This window comes from Accipiter gentilis, chromosome W, assembly GCF_929443795.1.
Source record: "Accipiter gentilis chromosome W, bAccGen1.1, whole genome shotgun sequence".
Classification (NCBI taxonomy): Eukaryota; Metazoa; Chordata; class Aves; order Accipitriformes; family Accipitridae; genus Astur; species Astur gentilis.
The window spans coordinates 33,359,297-33,380,997 of NC_064918.1; the positions used below are offsets into that span (position 1 = coordinate 33,359,297).

Consider the following 21,701-nt stretch of genomic DNA (forward strand, 5'->3'; position numbering starts at 1 on the left):
CATTTGAAGCGTGATGCTGGAACCGCTTAGCAGTCTCCTGCGTCGTGCAGGAAGCAAACTCTTAGCTCTTTGGAAGTGGTACGCAAATGTACGTAAAGCCAGTGTAGGCTGCTGCTAAAACTTTAGAAAATACTGTATGTGACGCTACAGGCATGCCGTACAAGGGTGGTTTCGGCACAGTGCAATGCGGTGGAAGCATCCGGCTCCTGTTGGATCGCTTTATCAATGGCTGTGTGCTAAGGCCCCGTTGATATCCCTTTTCTGGTGAGGAGGGATACGGTAGGAGAAAAGAGTCGGTCTGAACGGCAGCTGTGGTGCTTCCGTAGCACAGTGCAATATCTCTTGTGTCAGTTTGGGTCAGCTGTCCTGGCTCTGTCCCCTCCCAACCTCTTGCCCACCCCCAGCTTACTGGACTTTGGGGGTGGGGGTGGTTGGAGAGACAGCCTCCGTGCTGTGGGAGCACTGCTCAGCAGTAGCCAAAACACTGGTGTGTTATCAACATCCTTCTAGCTACAACTACAAAGCACAGCACTATGAGGGCTGCTATGGGGAAAGTTACCTCCATCCCAGTGTGGCAGGTACACCCACCCCGACAGGAAACGAAACTTCTCTGGACAGGGAGGAGAGGAAAAAAACCCCAAACCCTAGAGGCCGCAGGTTGAAAGCCGAACTGACCAATCCGACACGCGTCAGTACGTGGAAGTGTTGACCTTTTGGGCAATGGGGAATAAAATGGCCACAGATCAGATTCGACAAGGGTATAAATGGGGCCCCGCCGGAGGACATTTTGAGTCAGTCCTCCTCGGAGCAGCGGGTCTGCAGTCAGGGACTCTCCCCTTGGGTCGGGACGCCGCCCTAGGTAACTCCTCGAGGTTGAGAGCCCTCATCTTGTAGGTGAGGGATATGCGCATTTTGAGTCATCATTTTTAGACCTTAAGAATTCTTAAGTCGGCTGTGTAGTACTAATTCCCCTTACATCATTGAGCCTGTGGTTCACTAATGATATCGTGGTTCTAACTAACTTTTTTACTGAAGAATAGATCTGATTTTTAACACCTGTTGGATTTGATTGCGTGAGCCTCCGTAACATTAAATTGGCATAGTCGGCAGGATGATGTTAATAGAGGAATTATTACGGAGGCACGGCTGTAGCCCTTCTCCCCCAGGTATGGAATGGGCAAAGGAGAAGTGGTCCGACCCAGCAGCGGTCGTGGAGAGAATAGAACAATGCCGCAGAAGTAGTCGAGATGGCAAAGGCAGTATGATTGCCATCCTAGGCGCCCGCTTGATTCAAGCGCAAAACCAAAACAGTGATTCTGACAGACTGGCAAAGGATAATTCTAAAAAGCAATGGGAAATAGGTTGTTTGAAGGCGGAATTGAAACGAGAAAAGGAGCGGGCGCGTCTATTAGAACGAAAGATTGAAATTATGCTCGCGCAAGCAAAAAAGCCCCCCAGTGTTACCCAAATCTGAAAGTTAATTACGCGCGCGGACCCTGAGGGTTGGGATGGGGACATTTGGGGAGACTGATGAAAACAGCTCTGAAGAGGTAGAGGACTTGGAGGAAAGGGACGTGCGACCCCTTATTAAAACAGAAAGGCACACGGGTCCGCACGGTGGGAACCCCCGAGCCACTGTCTGCACGACCCCTTGGACGGTGGACGGGACCCGAACTCAGTGAATTACAAGCTAAGTTTTCACGCAAGCCGGGCGAAACTGAAACTGAGTATTTGCGGAGGGTTTCTTTAACTGGGGGAGATTGGATACTATTGAGTGATGACAAAGCGAGGGGTTTCTGGGGACCGGGAGTGTTTTTGAGTGACGGACCGGCGGGTGATCAGTCGATAACGTCCCGAGTAGCCTATTGGGCTGGGGGTGTGGACCCCAAGGAGAGAGGAGAACCTGTTACTATCCGGGTAAAGGGACTGTGGGAGGTAACGGAGGGAGTGCAAAAGGCGGCCTGTGTTCAGGGCATGTACGACAGAGGGCAGCAAGGGATAGCGATGGCTGTACCGGTGGACCCCCGCCACCCCTTAGACCCCTTATTAGAGGGCTGCTGGATGCTTTAAAAATACACGTCCAGTCCCTCAGAGAAAGAATTCAGGGGGCCGTTGAGCGCAATCAACAGAACCCGCCCGCGCACGGGATGACCTGGGCGGAAGTACTGCACAGCATAGTAGTTCACGGGCGCGAGATGGGATGGGCGGAGCCGAGCGGTGGCGCGGAGGGTAACAGGAAGGTCCGGCAAGCCAGTCGTAAACGCCGCCCCGAACGGCCTCCCCCCCGGGAGCCTGAGCCTCCTTCCTGGGGTCGGCCGGGTCGGAACTACGATCCCGGAAGGAATGGTCTCTGGCGGACAGCATTGGCACTGGGGGCACCCCGAGCCATGCTGCACGGGCAGGCCGCTGACGACATCCGGAAGCTGGTGGAACTGCTGGCGGGGAAAACTAGAGACCAAGGGGAAGCGGCAGCAACCCCGCCCCCTGGGGAAGAGAAACTGAGCCCTTTCGCGGCACTGCGAGGGGAGTTGGAAGGGCTAAAAAACTAGAAGTTGGGGTCTGGGGTTCAGGCCGCCCAATGCGCGTGGCGGATTCTTGCCAATGGTCTGCTGATAAGGAGCCTTGTATACACATTCCTGTGGGTCCAAGACGGATAAGTTTAGAACTTTTAATTGATACGGGAGCCCAAATTAGCATTTTAAACAAACGACAAGCTAATGAGCTAGGGATTAAACCATCGAGAAAGACTATAAACGTAACGGGAGTGACAGGAGCAGCAGAAAAATGTCCCATAGCTCGAACTCAACTTTGGCTACCTGGGGAAAAGAGAATGACTGCTGTGGAAGTGGCTTTGAGCCCCTATGAGGGAAATATACTGGGATTCGATGTGCTGGCGGGCAAACAGTGGTACCTACCCAATGGCAGGGTGTGGAGCTTTGGGGGCAGAGGGGCAGGGGCTACCCATGTGAAAACATTGCAGGTTGCTCCTGCACTACTGCAATCTAAGGTAACCCGTGTCTCTCAATACCCGCTGCCAGCCGCTGCCAAGCGGGGTATTTCGGAAGGAAGTAATGACCTTGAGAAGAGACAGATGACAAGTTGCGTACATTCCCCTTATAATTCTCCTGTTTGGCCAGTCCGTAAACCGGATGGGAGGTGGCGACTAACGATTGATTATAGGAGATTGAACAGTAATACCCCACCGTTAACTGCTGCTGTTCCGAGCATAACCTCAATAGTAACGGCAATACAGGCCGCGGCCCACCCATGGATGGCTGCTTTAGATGTCGAGGATATGTTTTTTATGATTCCCCGAAGGGAAGAGGACAAACCCCAGTTCGCCTTCAGTTGGGAGGGGACACAATACACTTTTAAATGGCTTCCCCAGGGATAGAGGCATTCCCCCACTATTGCCCACAATGCTTTAGCCAAGCCTCTTGATGCTGTGGAAGTGCCATCAGGTGTTCACATATATCAATATATAGATGATATCCTAGTCGGTGGGGATAACAAGGAACAGGTAGGGCAAGTGGCTGAGGCCATCTAGAATCTGTTAGTCAAGAATGGGCTAGACATTCCATCTTCTAAATGTCAAGGTCCTGGACAAGAAATTAAATTCCTGGGGGCACGGTGGATAGCTGGAGCAGTTGCGGTACCTGACGACACTCTATCAGCTATTGAAAAGGGACAGACTCCGGGCAATAAAACGGAATTACAGCAGCTGCTAGGTACTTTGGGCTACTGGAGAAAACATATACCAGGGTTCTCAGTGATTGCCCGCCCTCTCTATGACTTGCTCCAAAACAATAGGAAATGGGATTGGACTTTGCACCATACGGAAGCCCTTAACACTTTGAAAGATGAGCTTAAGGCTTACCAGAGACTAGGCCCGTTGCACCCGCGAGACCCGTTAAGGGTGGAATGGGGATTTGCCGCACATGCTTCGTACTGTGGCGTGTTTCAAAAGGGCCCGCAAGGACCAGCTAGGCCTTTATTATTCTCTTCCAATTCATGTAAGGAGACTGAACAACGATACTCAGATTGGGAAAAAGGGGGTCCTTTGCCTCACTAGAGCGGTTAAGGAGGCTGAAAAGCTGCACACATCACAAGATGTTATAGCACAGGGCCCTTTCCCTCTCTTAAACTCAGTCCTCAATGGGTCGCCTCCTCCCGAGGGAGCAGCCCAAAAGGCCACAGTTAGGAAATGGTATGCATACCTAGAAGGGATAAGTCAGCTGTGGGAGCACTGCTCAGCAGTAGCCAAAACATTGGTGTGTTATCAACACCCTTCTAGCTACAACTACAAAGCGCAGCACTATGAGGGCTGCTATGGGGAAAGTTACCTCCATCCCAGCCAGACCCAAACCAAAACTACATCACAGGGAGACGGCAAACTTCATCTTTCTTTAGCAGCCATTAGAAAAGGGAGACGGGCATGGGAAAGCAGGGCGATCCTTTGTTGCCCTTGAACCCTACGTTACTGAGGCATCTGAGACGCCCGCTGGAAGGCGTCTTCATCTCTTCTATATCCCCAAGCGATCGGGTGAAGTTTGGTGACACGGGCGTGTAAGTGACCCGAGGACTTCACCTTTATTTAGTCTTCCCGGGGAGGAGATGGAAACGGTTTACCTGAGGTAGATGGAAACTGACATATGATGTTTCCTTGAAACTGCACTGGTGCAGTGTTTGCTTACTGAATGATTGAGCTAGGTAACATCTATTGCTCTGTCTGTGTTAACTCCCTAAGGTATCTAGAAAGTGTTCCCACTTCTGGGGGCGGGGGAATTTTGAAGAAGCTAGGTATGGCTTATACATTCAGAGAGACTGGGTGATTACCATACGTTTTAGAAGTCTGTGGCGCTTGGTGGAATTCATGTCTCGCCTCGCAGGCAACATTGCCGATACCTTGCTCCAAACCAGAGCGAGCAAAGGGTTATTAAACAGCAATCCACTGAAGAATCGTAGAATCCTAGAGCAGCCCAGGTGGGAAGGGACCTGGAAAGATCATCTGGTCCATCCTTTTGTGGGAAAGGGAGCCTAGATTAGATCATCTAGCACCCTGTTGTCGTGGTTTAACCCCAATCAGCAACTAAGCACCACGCAGCCACTCACTCGCTTCCCCCCCCCCCACCCAGTGGGATGGGGGAGAAAATCGGGAAGAGAAGTAAAACTTGTGGGTTGAGATAAGAACGGTTTAATAGAACAGAAAAGAAGAAACTAATAATGATAACACTAATAAAATGACAATAGTAATAATGAAGGGATTGGAATATACAAGTGATGCACAATGCAATTGCTCACCACACGCCGACCGACGCCCAGCTAGTCCCTGAGCGGCGATCCCCCCCCCGCTCCCCCCCAGTTGATATACTAGATGTGACATCACATGGTATGGAATACCCCGTTGGCCACTTTGGGTCAGCTGCCCTGGTTGTGTCCCCTCCCAGCTTCCTGTGCCCCTCCAGCTTTCTCGCTGGCTGGGCATGAGAAGCTGAAAAATCCTTGACTTCAGACTAAACACTACTTAGCAACAACTGAAAACATCAGTGTTATCTTCGCATACTGAACTCAAAACATGGCACTGTACCAGCTACTAGGAAGACAATTAACTCTATCCCAGCTGAAACCAGGGCAGCGTCACTGAGAGGCTGCCGAGCCTGGTGAACCCTGTGGATTATCATCCGCTCCTACTATTCCGCGTAGGGTCTGGCGAGGCAACTTAGAACCCTCCCAAGAGACTATATGTCCCTTGGAGCAATGTTAAAAGGATCGGGAGCACAGGTGGTGGTCTCCTCTATCCTCCCAGTCAGAGGAAGGGGTCCGGGAAGGAGGAGACGAATTGAACAGGTGAATGCCTGGCTGCGTAGCTGGTGCCATGCTCAAGGTTTTGGCTTCTATGATCGTGGATCTGCCTTTGAGAAGCCGGGTCTGTTGGGAACTGATGGGATTCACCTGACCAAGCGGGGCAAGAGGGTCTTCGCCAACAAGCTGGCCAGACTTACAAGGAGGGCTTTAAACTAGACTCAGTGGGGGAAGGGGATGGAGTTTTGAGCAACAGAGAAGAGCGAGGGGCTGCTGATGCGTTAGGAACCAACAGGGGAACACTTGAGAAATGCCACAAAGGAACTGGGGCTTGATCCTCCACAAAGGTGACACGGTTGACAGCCCAGCTGAAGTGCCTCTATACCAATGCACGCAGCATGGGTAACAAAGAGGAGGAGTTGGAAGCCACTGTGCAGAAGGAGCAGAAGGGAGCTGGCAGCTCTTTAAGGACGTTTTTCTTAGCGCACAAGAGCTCTCGATCCCCATGCGTAAGAAATCAGGCAAGGAAGGCAGGAGACCAGCGTGGCTGGGGAAGGACCTTCTGGTCGAGCTGAAGCGCAAGAAGGAAATGCATAGGCAGTGGAAGCGGGGACACGCATCCTGGGAAGAATATAGGGATGCTGCCCGGGTGTGTAGGGATGGGATCAGGAAAGCTAAGGCACAGCTGGAGCTGAATTTGGCAAGGGATGTGAAGAATCATAAGGAGGGCTTCTACAGGTGCGTTGGTCAGAAAAGGAAGAGTAAAGAAAACGTACGCCACCCCCACCCCCCTCCGATAAAGACGACGGGAGATCTAGTGACAACTGACATGGAGAAGGCTGAGGTACTCAACGACTTTTTTCCTCCCTTTTCTCTGGCAACCACTGTTCCCACATCTCTCAAGTCCTTGAACCTCAAGGCCCTCCCATCGTAGGAAACGATCCGTTTCGAGACCACCTGAGGAACCTGAACGTACACAAGTCCTGCACCTGGGGAGGAACAAGCCCATGCACCGGTATATGCTGGAGGCCGACTGGCTGGAAAGCAGCTTTGCAGAAAAGGACGTGGGGGGCTCCTGGTGGACACCAAGTTGAACAAGAGCCGACAATGTGCCCTTGCCGCAAAGAAGGCTAAGGATATCCTTAGCCCGATATAGAGGAAAGCGGGGTTTATGTATGTTACAAGACAGTTGTGTAGACCAATCAAATTGCTCACTATCCCCGGGGGCGTGTTACCGAAATCCGGAATAAAACTCCTTACCAGCAATGAGAAGTTAAGAAGCAGGCACTTCTTTATTGCAGCGCTGGGCACACAGGGGATCACTCCACCTAGTGTGTGCACCTGTCTGGTTTAATCATGCAGGTTAAATACACACCTGTTATACATAGTCACTAAATTTCTGGGAAATGTCATACATAATCATCAACTGTCCGATAAATCATTAGCATATGTAAATGTCCCTTTACGCAGGCGTGGTGAAGTCTCTGGTGGTCTTCAGAAGCCCTCTGGTGGTCTTCCATAGTCTTCCTCACTTTGTCCGATAGTTGACCTCTCTTATGTGATTCCGCGCAGTACGATTTTCGCCATCATGTATTAGATTTACATAAAAGTACATTCAATGTTAATTCTTGAATTTAACGTTTCTAGTGATTGGCCCTCAGTCACACCACCTTTTCAATATTCTTATACTAAAACATTCATTGGTTAATCTTACTTAATTCCACTAACTGGAATCTTGATCAACGTGGGGTTTCTAAGCAACAGAACTAAGGTCCATAACGATCTCTCTTAGTTCCTTAGGACAAAACACTACAAACTAACAAATCGGTCGAAGTTTCTATGGTTAACTAATTTTAGACAATACGTATTTTCTTATGACTGCATACAGCACATTTTGTACGTTCCTAAGTTTCGATGACTACATTGCGCGCTTCAAAGCCCTATATTCTACAATCTTTACCTTTTGATGAAACCCAGGTTATATAAAATTTTAACTTATCAGAATATTTGTAATAGGCGCAGGGCACCACAGGCCACCCTTGGGCAGCTTTGGGGGCACTGCCTATTTTTCTCAAAGCCTCCTACCCAGCTTAGCGCAAATCCTGTCTTGATCTGCCCTCCAGCCCTCAAGCCACCAGTGCTGAACACAGGCTTTGTATTTTATTTTCTCCCAGGAGGCGTGCAGCTTAGAAACGTCTGCAACTGAAGCGGGGCTTTCAGGGAACAATTTAGAGCAACTTCTGTTGGTTCTGCGAAATGTTCTGAGAAGTTAAGGCCTGCCCTGCCCTGGCAAAAGCAGTCATTTGACAGGAGGGAGCAGCACCGAAAAGCCACAAGCACATTTGGGGTGGACTTGATGCGGTAATAAATAACAAGAAATGGTACTTCTAGCTACAACAGCCTCTTCTGAGACCTCGTTGCCCGCCCGCAGGGTCTCAGCACTGCACGGGACAGATCCCCCCGCGGCCTGGCCCTACGTCGTCTCCCTCCGCGCCCCGGTCGGATCCCTCCGCGCCCCGGTCGGATCCCTCCGCGCCCCGGTCGGATCCCTCCGCGCCCCGGGGGCACGCAAAGTCCCTGAGCCCCGGCAAGCGCCAGGTCGACGAGGGCGGACCCGCCAAGGGGGCGGGGACAAGCGGCAACGACAGACGGGACAGCCAATCGAGACGCGGGATCGGCCGGCGGCGATCTGGCGGCCCAACGGGCGCCGCGGAGGGCCTGGCCGAGTGGAGGAAGCGCGGGGACGACAAGGGGCGTTGTCGCGGCTGGCGAGATTGTTGGGGCGCGGGCCGCCCGGCCCGGTGGCGCCACTACTGTCTTCGGAAGGATCACCGGCAAGGCGCTTCCCCGCCAACGTCATCTACGAGGAGGTAGCCGCGGCTTTGCTCTGTGCGCGGTTCCTCTTCCCTTCCCCCCCTCCCCCTCCCCCCGCGCTCGCAGGCACCCTGAGCCGAGGCCCCGTTGCGCGGTGCCCGGGAGCGCGGCAGGGCGGGTGACGGCGTTGCTGCGGGCGGGTGGGTGGGTGGGTGGAGGGACGGACGGGGCCTCTCTGGGTTATTGCGCTCTCTACTGCACCATCCCTAAAACATCGCGCTTTTTCGGTACCCCCCGCCCCCCGCTGCTGCGGCGCGTACCGGGTTGCCGGTGTTGCCTGGCTCGCCTCGGTTCCCAGCCCCACCGCGTCGTGCGCGTGCGTAGAGGAGGGCCTCTGACGGGAACGCACTTGGTGGCAGCCGCAGACGTCTGCCGCCTGATATCCCTTTGGCACTGCAAGTCGCGCAAAGTTTGCTGCCGAGGGATGGGAGTGGTCCTGCCTCGTGTGGGATGATAGTCTTGAAACCAGAGTAGGGACCGTAATGAGTTAGTTCTGCACAGGAGAAATGCAGGTCTCGATGTGCCTCGTAACAGCATTAGAGAGATTTCACGGCTCTGCTGTGCTAGGCTTTGTTTCTGACCCCCCAAACTGGATTATTAAAGCAAAGAATTGCAGCTTTTCTTATTTTTCTTAACAAAAAGCTAGAAACCGGTCATCCTGCGGGCTGCAAAAGCTTCCCAGATGTTGTTTCTGTGGTGAAGTGGGCCCGTGATAACAGCATGCTTGCGAGGTTTGCGGATGCTGGCGCACCACAACGTGCTAGGAACTAGAGCGAGCTGCTTAGACTGTGGGGAAAAAAATGCAGCCGTTGCCTGCACGATGTTAACTTTAAGTTAGTATCCCGTATAATTTTGTTCTTAACAGTTAGGGATGCCTTCTGCTTTTGAAGGTAGGGTTTACGTGCAATACAGAAGACAGGCTCGTACTAGGCACTCGCAGGCTTCCTGGGATTATGCTTTTGTTCAATACTTGAGCTCCCTGTCGCATGGCAAACGAGTGGCCGCTGATCTTCCACTTCACCAAACTCTTTGCTGGTTCAGTTAAGCCGTTTGTCTCCTGCCTCTGTGGTGGACCACATCGAATAGAAAAACTGCTTAGGAAATGATCAGCCCAAATTGAAACATACTGGAGGTCGCTAATCTGAAGTCCTGGCCCGTCTCCTTGCCCCCATCATCTTGCGTGCACTTCTGGAGGGGGCTCTGTAAATACGTTGTATTTTGTGTATAGAAAGTATTAATATCGCGTAAGAAAAATCAACGTTTCGGCTTGCGTTTGGGGTATCTGGCAATCTGCTTCTGTACGAGTTTGGTGGGGCGTATTGATTTGCTTAAGCTATTGCCTTTCTCTGAAGCCAATTGCGTTTTAACTGTTTACTCTTCCTCCAGCGCCTTGCGTTCCGTGATCTTTCGCCCCAAGCTCCGACGCTTTTCCTAGTCACGCCTAAGGAGCCAATTATCGGGTTATCTGACGCAGAAGATTCTGGTGAATCTGTAAGTACTGCGGAAGCTTTCTGTGGGCTAAACTGTACCTGTAATTAGTTCCTAATTTACTAGGCTCTCTCTCCCACCCCCCTTTCCCTCTTGATAGGGCACACGCAGTAGGCTATTGTGGGTTTTCTGGCGCTATAATCTTTTGCCTCTAGCTTGTAATGGAGTTGAGCTTTTTGGCTAAAAGTAGCGATATAAAGCAACGCTCCTCCCTGGGTATGTACTTCTGGTGCAAAATGCAGCGTTGTTTTGGAGCGCAGTCTGATGCCTGTCGTCGTGGTTTAGAGTAAGAGTAGCAGTACTTCCTCTAATACGGAGAAGAGGGCTTGGGGTTTTTGGCAGGTCAGGGGTGAGGAAGGGCAAAGCTGGTTGAGAGGTGCTGGATGCTTCACTCTTGGCTGTGAAAGTCAAGTTCAAAGACTTTGTAAACCCACGCAAAAGGCAGCCTAAAGTTTATTTTCCACCAGAATTGCTTATGTTGCCTGAAGATATAATGGGGGCTTTAACCCGGAGACAAACTTAGCTTCTGTGGCCGTTTTTTAGTCCGTTACTGTCCAGCTTGAAAAAAATGGCATGGCTCTTCTCCCCCACCCCTACCCCCCCACACACAGTGTGCATAATCATAATCGGTCTTTGTAGCTTTGCTTGGAAAATGTCAGTTGCGGGCGGGCGGACAGATGGTAATTTGAAGCGCAACGGTTGAATTGCTAGGAATTGGCTACCTGGTTTCTCTGGGTGGTTCTCTGCTCCCAGTCCTTCCCTTCCTGCCCTCTCCCCTCTTTGTGTGTGGCTTTTTATTTTATTTATTTATGGGTTTGTACTTCCTTCTCCAGCTTCTTGGGCATTTCATGATTGTTGGCAAGAAGCGTGCTGCTCACCTGGGCCTGACCAATGGATTCCGGATGGTTGTGGATGAAGGGCCCGAGGGTGGGCAGTCTGTCTGTCACGTACATCTACATATTCTGGGTGGCCGTCAGTTGGGCTGGCCGCCTGGCTGAGATTTTTGCACCGCAAGAGTTGCTGCACGTGTACAAATTGCCACTGAATGGATTTTGTCTTTTGCCCGTCAGTCTAGTAGCCGCTGTTGACGTCTAATTTTTGGTGACGTGTGTCTGTGGAAGGTAATGAAAGCTTTGAGCAGCAGTTGCACAATAAAGATTTAGCATGGGGATATCACCTCTGTCTTGTGCGTCTTACTGAGGGAAATAGTTCTGCAAGTTAAAATGTTGTCTCCCCAGAGTGTAAGTATGTGGAACGTTTCATTCTGTTAACAGTGTTCTATAGACAGATAATGATTTGCCCCGTCATTTGAAGCGTGATGCTGGAACCGCTTAGCAGTCTCCTGCGTCGTGCAGGAAGCAAACTCTTAGCTCTTTGGAAGTGGTACGCAAATGTACGTAAAGCCAGTGTAGGCTGCTGCTAAAACTTTAGAAAATACTGTATGTGACGCTACAGGCATGCCGTACAAGGGTGGTTTCGGCACAGTGCAATGCGGTGGAAGCATCCGGCTCCTGTTGGATCGCTTTATCAATGGCTGTGTGCTAAGGCCCCGTTGATATCCCTTTTCTGGTGAGGAGGGATACGGTAGGAGAAAAGAGTCGGTCTGAACGGCAGCTGTGGTGCTTCCGTAGCACAGTGCAATATCTCTTGTGTCAGTTTGGGTCAGCTGTCCTGGCTCTGTCCCCTCCCAACCTCTTGCCCACCCCCAGCTTACTGGACTTTGGGGGTGGGGGTGGTTGGAGAGACAGCCTCCGTGCTGTGGGAGCACTGCTCAGCAGTAGCCAAACCACTGGTGTGTTATCAACATCCTTCTAGCTACAACTACAAATCACAGCACTATGAGGGCTGCTATGGGGAAAGTTACCTCCATCCCAGTGTGGCAGGTACACCCACCCCGACAGGAAACGAAACTTCTCTGGACAGGGAGGAGAGGAAAAAAACCCCAAACCCTAGAGGCCGCAGGTTGAAAGCCGAACTGACCAATCCGACACGCGTCAGTACGTGGAAGTGTTGACCTTTTGGGCAATGGGGAATAAAATGGCCACAGATCAGATTCGACAAGGGTATAAATGGGGCCCCGCCGGAGGACATTTTGAGTCAGTCCTCCTCGGAGCAGCGGGTCTGCAGTCAGGGACTCTCCCCTTGGGTCGGGACGCCGCCCTAGGTAACTCCTCGAGGTTGAGAGCCCTCATCTTGTAGGTGAGGGATATGCGCAATTTGAGTCATCATTTTTAGACCTTAAGAATTCTTAAGTCGGCTGTGTAGTACTAATTCCCCTTACATCATTGAGCCTGTGGTTCACTAATGATATCGTGGTTCTAACTAACTTTTTTACTGAAGAATAGATCTGATTTTTAACACCTGTTGGATTTGATTGCGTGAGCCTCCGTAACATTAAATTGGCATAGTCGGCAGGATGATGTTAATAGAGGAATTATTACGGAGGCACGGCTGTAGCCCTTCTCCCCCAGGTATGGAATGGGCAAAGGAGAAGTGGTCCGACCCAGCAGCGGTCGTGGAGAGAATAGAACAATGCCGCAGAAGTAGTCGAGATGGCAAAGGCAGTATGATTGCCATCCTAGGCGCCCGCTTGATTCAAGCGCAAAACCAAAACAGTGATTCTGACAGACTGGCAAAGGATAATTCTAAAAAGCAATGGGAAATAGGTTGTTTGAAGGCGGAATTGAAACGAGAAAAGGAGCGGGCGCGTCTATTAGAACGAAAGATTGAAATTATGCTCGCGCAAGCAAAAAAGCCCCCCAGTGTTACCCAAATCTGAAAGTTAATTACGCGCGCGGACCCTGAGGGTTGGGATGGGGACATTTGGGGAGACTGATGAAAACAGCTCTGAAGAGGTAGAGGACTTGGAGGAAAGGGACGTGCGACCCCTTATTAAAACAGAAAGGCACACGGGTCCGCACGGTGGGAACCCCCGAGCCACTGTCTGCACGACCCCTTGGACGGTGGACGGGACCCGAACTCAGTGAATTACAAGCTAAGTTTTCACGCAAGCCGGGCGAAACTGAAACTGAGTATTTGCGGAGGGTTTCTTTAACTGGGGGAGATTGGATACTATTGAGTGATGACAAAGCGAGGGGTTTCTGGGGACCGGGAGTGTTTTTGAGTGACGGACCGGCGGGTGATCAGTCGATAACGTCCCGAGTAGCCTATTGGGCTGGGGGTGTGGACCCCAAGGAGAGAGGAGAACCTGTTACTATCCGGGTAAAGGGACTGTGGGAGGTAACGGAGGGAGTGCAAAAGGCGGCCTGTGTTCAGGCCATGTACGACAGAGGGCAGCAAGGGATAGCGATGGCTGTACCGGTGGACCCCCGCCACCCCTTAGACCCCTTATTAGAGGGCTGCTGGATGCTTTAAAAATACACGTCCAGTCCCTCAGAGAAAGAATTCAGGGGGCCGTTGAGCGCAATCAACAGAACCCGCCCGCGCACGGGATGACCTGGGCGGAAGTACTGCACAGCATAGTAGTTCACGGGCGCGAGATGGGATGGGCGGAGCCGAGCGGTGGCGCGGAGGGTAACAGGAAGGTCCGGCAAGCCAGTCGTAAACGCCGCCCCGAACGGCCTCCCCCCCGGGAGCCTGAGCCTCCTTCCTGGGGTCGGCCGGGTCGGAACTACGATCCCGGAAGGAATGGTCTCTGGCGGACAGCATTGGCACTGGGGGCACCCCGAGCCATGCTGCACGGGCAGGCCGCTGACGACATCCGGAAGCTGGTGGAACTGCTGGCGGGGAAAACTAGAGACCAAGGGGAAGCGGCAGCAACCCCGCCCCCTGGGGAAGAGAAACTGAGCCCTTTCGCGGCACTGCGAGGGGAGTTGGAAGGGCTAAAAAACTAGAAGTTGGGGTCTGGGGTTCAGGCCGCCCAATGCGCGTGGCGGATTCTTGCCAATGGTCTGCTGATAAGGAGCCTTGTATACACATTCCTGTGGGTCCAAGACGGATAAGTTTAGAACTTTTAATTGATACGGGAGCCCAAATTAGCATTTTAAACAAACGACAAGCTAATGAGCTAGGGATTAAACCATCGAGAAAGACTATAAACATAACGGGAGTGACAGGAGCAGCAGAAAAATGTCCCATAGCTCGAACTCAACTTTGGCTACCTGGGGAAAAGAGAATGACTGCTGTGGAAGTGGCTTTGAGCCCCTATGAGGGAAATATACTGGGATTCGATGTGCTGGCGGGCAAACAGTGGTACCTACCCAATGGCAGGGTGTGGAGCTTTGGGGGCAGAGGGGCAGGGGCTACCCATGTGAAAACATTGCAGGTTGCTCCTGCACTACTGCAATCTAAGGTAACCCGTGTCTCTCAATACCCGCTGCCAGCCGCTGCCAAGCGGGGTATTTCGGAAGGAAGTAATGACCTTGAGAAGAGACAGATGACAAGTTGCGTACATTCCCCTTATAATTCTCCTGTTTGGACAGTCCGTAAACCGGATGGGAGGTGGCGACTAACGATTGATTATAGGAGATTGAACAGTAATACCCCACCGTTAACTGCTGCTGTTCCGAGCATAACCTCAATAGTAACGGCAATACAGGCCGCGGCCCACCCATGGATGGCTGCTTTAGATGTCGAGGATATGTTTTTTATGATTCCCCGAAGGGAAGAGGACAAACCCCAGTTCGCCTTCAGTTGGGAGGGGACACAATACACTTTTAATTGGCTTCCCCAGGGATAGAGGCATTCCCCCACTATTGCCCACAATGCTTTAGCCAAGCCTCTTGATGCTGTGGAAGTGCCATCAGGTGTTCACATATATCAATATATAGATGATATCCTAGTCGGTGGGGATAACAAGGAACAGGTAGGGCAAGTGGCTGAGGCCATCTGGAATCTGTTAGTCAAGTATGGGCTAGACATTCCATCTTCTAAATGTCAAGGTCCTGGACAAGAAATTAAATTCCTGGGGGCACGGTGGATAGCTGGAGCAGTTGCGGTACCTGACGACACTCTATCAGCTATTGAAAAGGGACAGACTCCGGGCAATAAAACGGAATTACAGCAGCTGCTAGGTACTTTGGGCTACTGGAGAAAACATATACCAGGGTTCTCAGTGATTGCCCGCCCTCTCTATGACTTGCTCCAAAACAATAGGAAATGGGATTGGACTTTGCACCATACGGAAGCCCTTAACACTTTGAAAGATGAGCTTAAGGCTTACCAGAGACTAGGCCCGTTGCACCCGCGAGACCCGTTAAGGGTGGAATGGGGATTTGCCGCACATGCTTCGTACTGTGGCGTGTTTCAAAAGGGCCCGCAAGGACCAGCTAGGCCTTTATTATTCTCTTCCACTTCATGTAAGGAGACTGAACAACGATACTCAGATTGGGAAAAAGGGGGTCCTTTGCCTCACTAGAGCGGTTAAGGAGGCTGAAAAGCTGCACACATCACAAGATGTTATAGCACAGGGCCCTTTCCCTCTCTTAAACTCAGTCCTCAATGGGTCGCCTCCTCCCGAGGGAGCAGCCCAAAAGGCCACAGTTAGGAAATGGTATGCATACCTAGAAGGGATAAGTCAGCTGTGGGAGCACTGCTCAGCAGTAGCCAAAACATTGGTGTGTTATCAACACCCTTCTAGCTACAACTACAAAGCGCAGCACTATGAGGGCTGCTATGGGGAAAGTTACCTCCATCCCAGCCAGACCCAAACCAAAACTACATCACAGGGAGACGGCAAACTTCATCTTTCTTTAGCAGCCATTAGAAAAGGGAGACGGGCATGGGAAAGCAGGGCGATCCTTTGTTGCCCTTGAACCCTACGTTACTGAGGCATCTGAGACGCCCGCTGGAAGGCGTCTTCATCTCTTCTATATCCCCAAGCGATCGGGTGAAGTTTGGTGACATGGGCGTGTAAGTGACCCGAGGACTTCACCTTTATTTAGTCTTCCCAGGGAGGAGATGGAAACGGTTTACCTGAGGTAGATGGAAACTGACATATGATGTTTCCTTGAAACTGCACTGGTGCAGTGTTTGCTTACTGAATGATTGAGCTAGGTAACATCTATTGCTCTGTCTGTGTTAACTCCCTAAGGTATCTAGAAAGTGTTCCCACTTCTGGGGGCGGGGGAATTTTGAAGAAGCTAGGTATGGCTTATACATTCAGAGAGACTGGGTGATTACCATACGTTTTAGAAGTCTGTGGCGCTTGGTGGAATTCATGTCTCGCCTCGCAGGCAACATTGCCGATACCTTGCTCCAAACCAGAGCGAGCAAAGGGTTATTAAACAGCAATCCACTGAAGAATCGTAGAATCCTAGAGCAGCGCAGGTGGGAAGGGACCTGGAAAGATCATCTGGTCCATCCTTTTGTGGGAAAGGGAGCCTAGATTAGATCATCTAGCACCCTGTTGTCGTGGTTTAACCCCAATCAGCAACTAAGCACCACGCAGCCACTCACTCGCTTCCCCCCCCCCCACCCAGTGGGATGGGGGAGAAAATCGGGAAGAGAAGTAAAACTTGTGGGTTGAGATAAGAACGGTTTAATAGAACAGAAAAGAAGAAACTAATAATGATAACACTAATAAAATGACAATAGTAATAATGAAAGGATTGGAATATACAAGTGATGCACAATGCAATTGCTCACCACCCGCCGACCGACGCCCAGCTAGTCCCTGAGCGGCGATCCCCCCCCCCGCTCCCCCCCAGTTGATATACTAGATGTGACATCACATGGTATGGAATACCCCGTTGGCCACTTTGGGTCAGCTGCCCTGGTTGTGTCCCCTCCCAGCTTCCTGTGCCCCTCCAGCTTTCTCGCTGGCTGGGCATGAGAAGCTGAAAAATCCTTGACTTCAGACTAAACACTACTTAGCAACAACTGAAAACATCAGTGTTATCTTCGCATACTGAACTCAAAACATGGCACTGTACCAGCTACTAGGAAGACAATTAACTCTATCCCAGCTGAAACCAGGGCAGCGTCACTGAGAGGCTGCCGAGCCTGGTGAACCCTGTGGATTATCATCCGCTCCTACTATTCCGCGTAGGGTCTGGCGAGGCAACTTAGAACCCTCCCAAGAGACTATATGTCCCTCGGAGCAATGTTAAAAGGATCGGAAGCACAGGTGGTGGTCTCCTCTATCCTCCCAGTCAGAGTAAGGGGTCCAGGAAGGAGGAGACGAATTGAACAGGTGAATGCCTGGCTGCGTAGCTGGTGCCATGCTCAAGGTTTTGGCTTCTATGATCGTGGATCTGCCTTTGAGAAGCCGGGTCTGTTGGGAGCTGATGGGATTCACCTGACCAAGCGGGGCAAGAGGGTCTTCGCCAACAAGCTGGCCAGACTTACAAGGAGGGCTTTAAACTAGACTCAGTGGGGGAAGGGGATGGAGTTTTGAGCAACAGAGAAGAGCGAGGGGCTGCTGATGCGTTAGGAACCAACAGGGGAACACTTGAGAAATGCCACAAAGGAACTGGGGCTTGATCCTCCACAAAGGTGACACGGTTGACAGCCCAGCTGAAGTGCCTCTATACCAATGCACGCAGCATGGGTAACAAAGAGGAGGAGTTGGAAGCCACTGTGCAGAAGGAGCAGAAGGGAGCTGGCAGCTCTTTAAGGACGTTTTTCTTAGCGCACAAGAGCTCTCGATCCCCATGCGTAAGAAATCAGGCAAGGAAGGCAGGAGACCAGCGTGGCTGGGGAAGGACCTTCTGGTCGAGCTGAAGCGCAAGAAGGAAATGCATAGGCAGTGGAAGCGGGGACACGCATCCTGGGAAGAATATAGGGATGCTGCCCGGGTGTGTAGGGATGGGATCAGGAAAGCTAAGGCACAGCTGGAGCTGAATTTGGCAAGGGATGTGAAGAATCATAAGGAGGGCTTCTACAGGTGCGTTGGTCAGAAAAGGAAGAGTAAAGAAAACGTACGCCACCCCCACCCCCCTCCGATAAAGACGACGGGAGATCTAGTGACAACTGACATGGAGAAGGCTGAGGTACTCAACGACTTTTTTCCTCCCTTTTCTCTGGCAACCACTGTTCCCACATCTCTCAAGTCCCTGAACCTCAAGGCCCTCCCATCGTAGGAAACGATCCGTTTCGAGACCACCTGAGGAACCTGAACGTACACAAGTCCTGCACCTGGGGAGGAACAAGCCCATGCAGCGGTATATGCTGGAGGCCGACTGGCTGGAAAGCAGCTTTGCAGAAAAGGACGTGGGGGGCTCCTGGTGGACACCAAGTTGAACAAGAGCCGACAATGTGCCCTTGCCGCAAAGAAGGCTAAGGATATCCTTAGCCCGATATAGAGGAAAGCGGGGTTTATGTATGTTACAAGACAGTTGTGTAGACCAATCAAATTGCTCACTATCCCCGGGGGCGTGTTACCGAAATCCGGAATAAAACTCCTTACCAGCAATGAGAAGTTAAGAAGCAGGCACTTCTTTATTGCAGCGCTGGGCACACAGGGGATCACTCCACCTAGTGTGTGCACCTGTCTGGTTTAATCATGCAGGTTAAATACACACCTGTTATACATAGTCACTAAATTTCTGGGAAATGTCATACATAATCATCAACTGTCCGATAAATCATTAGCATATGTAAATGTCCCTTTACGCAGGCGTGGTGAAGTCTCTGGTGGTCTTCAGAAGCCCTCTGGTGGTCTTCCATAGTCTTCCTCACTTTGTCCGATAGTTGACCTCTCTTATGTGATTCCGCGCAGTACGATTTTCGCCATCATGTATTAGATTTACATAAAAGTACATTCAATGTTAATTCTTGAATTTAACGTTTCTAGTGATTGGCCCTCAGTCACACCACCTTTTCAATATTCTTATACTAAAACATTCATTGGTTAATCTTACTTAATTCCACTAACTGGAATCTTGATCAACGTGGGGTTTCTAAGCAACAGAACTAAGGTCCATAACGATCTCTCTTAGTTCCTTAGGACAAAACACTACAAACTAACAAATCGGTCGAAGTTTCTATGGTTAACTAATTTTAGACAATACGTATTTTCTTATGACTGCATACAGCACATTTTGTACGTTCCTAAGTTTCGATGACTACATTGCGCGCTTCAAAGCCCTATATTCTACAATCTTTACCTTTTGATGAAACCCAGGTTATATAAAATTTTAACTTATCAGAATATTTGTAATAGGCGCAGGGCACCACAGGCCACCCTTGGGCAGCTTTGGGGGCACTGCCTATTTTTCTCAAAGCCTCCTACCCAGCTTAGCGCAAATCCTGTCTTGATCTGCCCTCCAGCCCTCAAGCCACCAGTGCTGAACACAGGCTTTGTATTTTATTTTCTCCCAGGAGGCGTGCAGCTTAGAAACGTCTGCAACTGAAGCGGGGCTTTCAGGGAACAATTTAGAGCAACTTCTGTTGGTTCTGCGAAATGTTCTGAGAAGTTAAGGCCTGCCCTGCCCTGGCAAAAGCAGTCATTTGACAGGAGGGAGCAGCACCGAAAAGCCACAAGCACGTTTGGGGTGGACTTGATGCGGTAATAAATAACAAGAAATGGTACTTCTAGCTACAACAGCCTCTTCTGAGACCTCGTTGCCCGCCCGCAGGGTCTCAGCACTACACGGGACAGATCCCCCCGCGGCCTGGCCCTACGTCGTCTCCCTCCGCGCCCCGGTCGGATCCCTCCGCGCCCCGGGGGCACGCAAAGTCCCTGAGCCCCGGCAAGCGCCAGGTCGACGAGGGCGGACCCGCCAAGGGGGCGGGGACAAGCGGCAACGACAGACGGGACAGCCAATCGAGACGCGGGATCGGCCGGCGGCGATCTGGCGGCCCAACGGGCGCCGCGGAGGGCCTGGCCGAGTGGAGGAAGCGCGGGGACGACAAGGGGCGTTGTCGCGGCTGGCGAGATTGTTGGGGCGCGGGCCGCCCGGCCCGGTGGCGCCACTACTGTCTTCGGAAGGATCACCGGCAAGGCGCTTCCCCGCCAACGTCATCTACGAGGACGAGGAGGTAGCCGCGGCTTTGCTCTGTGCGCGGTTCCTCTTCCCTTCCCCCCCTCCCCCTCCCCCCGCGCTCGCAGGCACCCTGAGCCGAGGCCCCGTTGCGCGGTGCCCGGGAGCGCGGCAGGGCGGGTGGCGGCGTTGCTGCGGGCGGGTGGGTGGGTGGAGGGACGGACGGGGCCTCTCTGGGTTATGGCGCTCTCTACTGCACCATCCCTAAAACATCGCGCTTTTTCGGTACCCCCCCGCCCCCGGCAGCTGCGACGCGTACCGGGTTGCCGGTGTTGCCCGGCTCGCCTCGGTTCCCAGCCCCACCGCGTCGTGCGCGTGCGTAGAGGAGGGCCTCTGACGGTAACGCACTTGGTGGCAGCCGCAGACGTCTGCCGCCTGATATCCCTTTGGCACTGCAAGTCGCGCAAAGTTTGCTGCCGAGGGATGGGAGTGGTCCTGCCTCGTGTGGGATGATAGTCTTGAAACCAGAGTAGGGACCGTAATGAGTTAGTTCTGCACAGGAGAAATGCAGGTCTCGATGTGCCTCGTAACAGCATTAGAGAGATTTCACGGCTCTGCTGTGCTAGGCTTTGTTTCTGACCCCCCAAACTGGATTATTAAAGCAAAGAATTGCAGCTTTTCTTATTTTTCTTAACAAAAAGCTAGAAACCGGTCATCCTGCGGGCTGCAAAAGCTTCCCAGATGTTGTTTCTGTGGTGAAGTGGGCCCGTGATAACAGCATGCTTGCGAGGTTTGCGGATGCTGGCGCACCACAACGTGCTAGGAACTAGAGCGAGCTGCTTAGACTGTGGGGAAAAAAATGCAGCCGTTGCCTGCACGATGTTAACTTTAAGTTAGTATCCCGTATAATTTTGTTCTTAACAGTTAGGGATGCCTTCTGCTTTTGAAGGTAGGGTTTACGTGCAATACAGAAGACAGGCTCGTACTAGGCACTCGCAGGCTTCCTGGGATTATGCTTTTGTTCAATACTTGAGCTCCCTGTCGCATGGCAAACGAGTGGCCGCTGATCTTCCACTTCACCAAACTCTTTGCTGGTTCAGTTAAGCCGTTTGTCTCCTGCCTCTGTGGTGGACCACATCGAATAGAAAAACTGCTTAGGAAATGATCAGCCCAAATTGAAACATACTGGAGGTCGCTAATCTGAAGTCCTGGCCCGTCTCCTTGCCCCCATCATCTTGCGTGCACTTCTGGAGGGGGCTCTGTAAATACGTTGTATTTTGTGTATAGAAAGTATTAATATCGCGTAAGAAAAATCAACGTTTCGGCTTGCGTTTGGGGTATCTGGCAATCTGCTTCTGTACGAGTTTGGTGGGGCGTATTGATTTGCTTAAGCTATTGCCTTTCTCTGAAGCCAATTGCGTTTTCACTGTTTACTCTTCCTCCAGCGCCTTGCGTTCCGTGATCTTTCGCCCCAAGCTCCGACGCTTTTCCTAGTCACGCCTAAGGAGCCAATTATCGGGTTATCTGACGCAGAAGATTCTGGTGAATCTGTAAGTACTGCGGAAGCTTTCTGTGGGCTAAACTGTACCTGTAATTAGTTCCTAATTTACTAGGCTCTCTCTCCCACCCCCCTTTCCCTCTTGATAGGGCACA

The 21,701-nt window shown here is 51.6% G+C and overlaps 1 protein-coding gene across 4 annotated transcripts in view; it reads left to right on the forward strand.

The window, feature by feature from the left end:
• The first annotated feature begins 5,949 nt into the window (after positions 1-5,949).
• Positions 5,950-21,701, forward strand: part of LOC126035496 (uncharacterized) — a 39,691-nt gene continuing 23,939 nt past the window's right edge. Inside the window, exons 1-3 of one of the 4 annotated variants that reach the window (XM_049794145.1) lie at positions 5,950-8,672; positions 10,063-10,167; positions 10,998-11,340. In XM_049794145.1, the coding sequence (XP_049650102.1) occupies positions 8,181-8,672; positions 10,063-10,167; positions 10,998-11,162 (762 nt within the window). In that variant the 5' untranslated portion in view covers positions 5,950-8,180 and the 3' untranslated portion in view covers positions 11,163-11,340. Of the gene's footprint in view, positions 8,673-10,062; positions 10,168-10,997; positions 11,341-17,316; positions 20,107-21,493; positions 21,599-21,701 lie in introns of those variants that run through there. The other 3 variants (XM_049794144.1, XM_049794147.1, XM_049794146.1) reach the window with 3 other exon arrangements.